This window comes from Notothenia coriiceps, unplaced genomic scaffold (genome assembly GCF_000735185.1).
Source record: "Notothenia coriiceps isolate Sejong01 unplaced genomic scaffold, NC01 NC01_scaffold00012004, whole genome shotgun sequence".
Taxonomy (NCBI): domain Eukaryota; kingdom Metazoa; phylum Chordata; class Actinopteri; order Perciformes; family Nototheniidae; genus Notothenia; species Notothenia coriiceps.
The window spans coordinates 1-1563 of NW_011344705.1; the positions used below are offsets into that span (position 1 = coordinate 1).

Below are 1563 nucleotides of genomic sequence, written 5' to 3' on the forward strand. Positions count from 1 at the left end.
GTGTGTGTGTGTGTGTGTGTGTGTGTGTGTGTGTGTGTGTGTGTGTGTGTGTGTGTGTGTGTGTGTGTGTGTGTGTGTGTGTGTGTGTGTGTGTGTGTGTGTGTGTGTTGTGAAGTGTTCTGCAGAGTGCGGGAATGGTACACAGTCCCGGAGTGTGGCTTGTATTTTCAACGACGATGGTCGTATGGAGGTTGTGGACCAGTTCAAATGTTCCAGTCTCTCTCAGCCAATCACAGCTCAGCCCTGCAGACTGAAGCCATGCGGTGTCCAGTGGTACTTCACAGAGTGGAGCTTGGTAAGTGTCTCAAAGTCTTCCCTTCTTCCACTATGCAAGACATGCCCCTCATGTGGTATCAGTCAGAGCCATAGTCAATAGTTGGGACACTTGGTGTCAATTAAACGTTAAATGTTCAAACAACATCTGTGATTAGATCAAATCACTTTAATCCTTTAAGTATTATTCAAAAGGTCTTGACCTTAACAGTTTCAGAGGGTATATATATATTTTTTTATCTAGAGTCACCAGGACAGACAGTTTGCTGATGGGATTTATGAATGTCATCTTTAAAGGGGACATACTATATCACCAGAAACTCACTTTTTCAGTACTGGTGCAGATACTGTACATTTTGGTGTCTGTAGTGCCTACCAACCCATAAACATAAAAATAGGAAATTCCATAGGTTTTTTGTGAGCTTCCTTATTGAAAACACAAGGGATTCAACAAGCCCTTCAGATGTGGCTCCCTTCCTTTGTCACATTCAGTTTAATAAGAACCAACTTTGCAATTTTTCTCAAATATATTTGCATGGCCAGATACCACAACTTCTTTAGAATTAGTTCAAAAGGTGATGGATTTAGTTGTGACGACTAAGTGGTGTCCATATTTAGGACTCCAATAAAATGATGTATACTGTACTGTATGTGCGACTCTTCCTCTCTGTCTTCACTCTCTCTTTCTAACACCTCAGTGTTCACGCTCCTGCAACACGGGCTACCGTGTGCGTGAGGTGCGCTGTCTTGCCGACAACATTTCCCCAAGTGACCGCTGTGACCCGACTTTGACCCCAGAAAGCCGAGAAGAGTGCAACAAACATCCCTGTGTAGCTGAGATAAGTGAGTCTGTCAGCCAGTGTTGTACTACCCTCCTGTGCCCACTGTCAGTGCAGCTGGGTCAGAGTGCACACGAGGGTCAGAGAGGACCTGTTTGGAGTGAGATTTCTCTGTGATGCTGTCAATGTTGATAATGTTACCATGCAGATGTTCATATGGAGGAAGAATTGAGCAGTTGAAAAAAAACATGGCGATAAAAAAGGGTTTAGAATGATTTCGACTCCAGTTTGAGGGCTTACACTGCCTTGAGACTCATATTGTAGAGCAGGGGTGTCCAAACTACGGCCTGGGGGCCAAATGCGGCCCGCGGACCATTTTGAATCGGCCCTCAGCTAATTAAAAAAGTATAATGAAATATGGCCCACAAATGAAACTTGTACTTGTCTTATATTGTACTTCTTAACTGTACATGTAAACATATTACACAGTAGTATTCATGTGTTAATAAGA

At 43.3% G+C, this 1563-nt stretch overlaps 1 protein-coding gene across 1 annotated transcript; it reads left to right on the plus strand.

Moving 5' to 3' along the window:
- Positions 1-119: 119 nt before the first annotated feature.
- Positions 120-1191, plus strand: LOC104947136 (thrombospondin type-1 domain-containing protein 4-like; the record flags this gene model as incomplete). Its single annotated transcript, XM_010773099.1, has 2 exons — positions 120-295; positions 972-1191. Coding segments are annotated over exons 1-2 (331 nt in total), but the record flags the coding sequence as incomplete, so codon positions are not given.
- Positions 1192-1563: the final 372 nt, after the last annotated feature.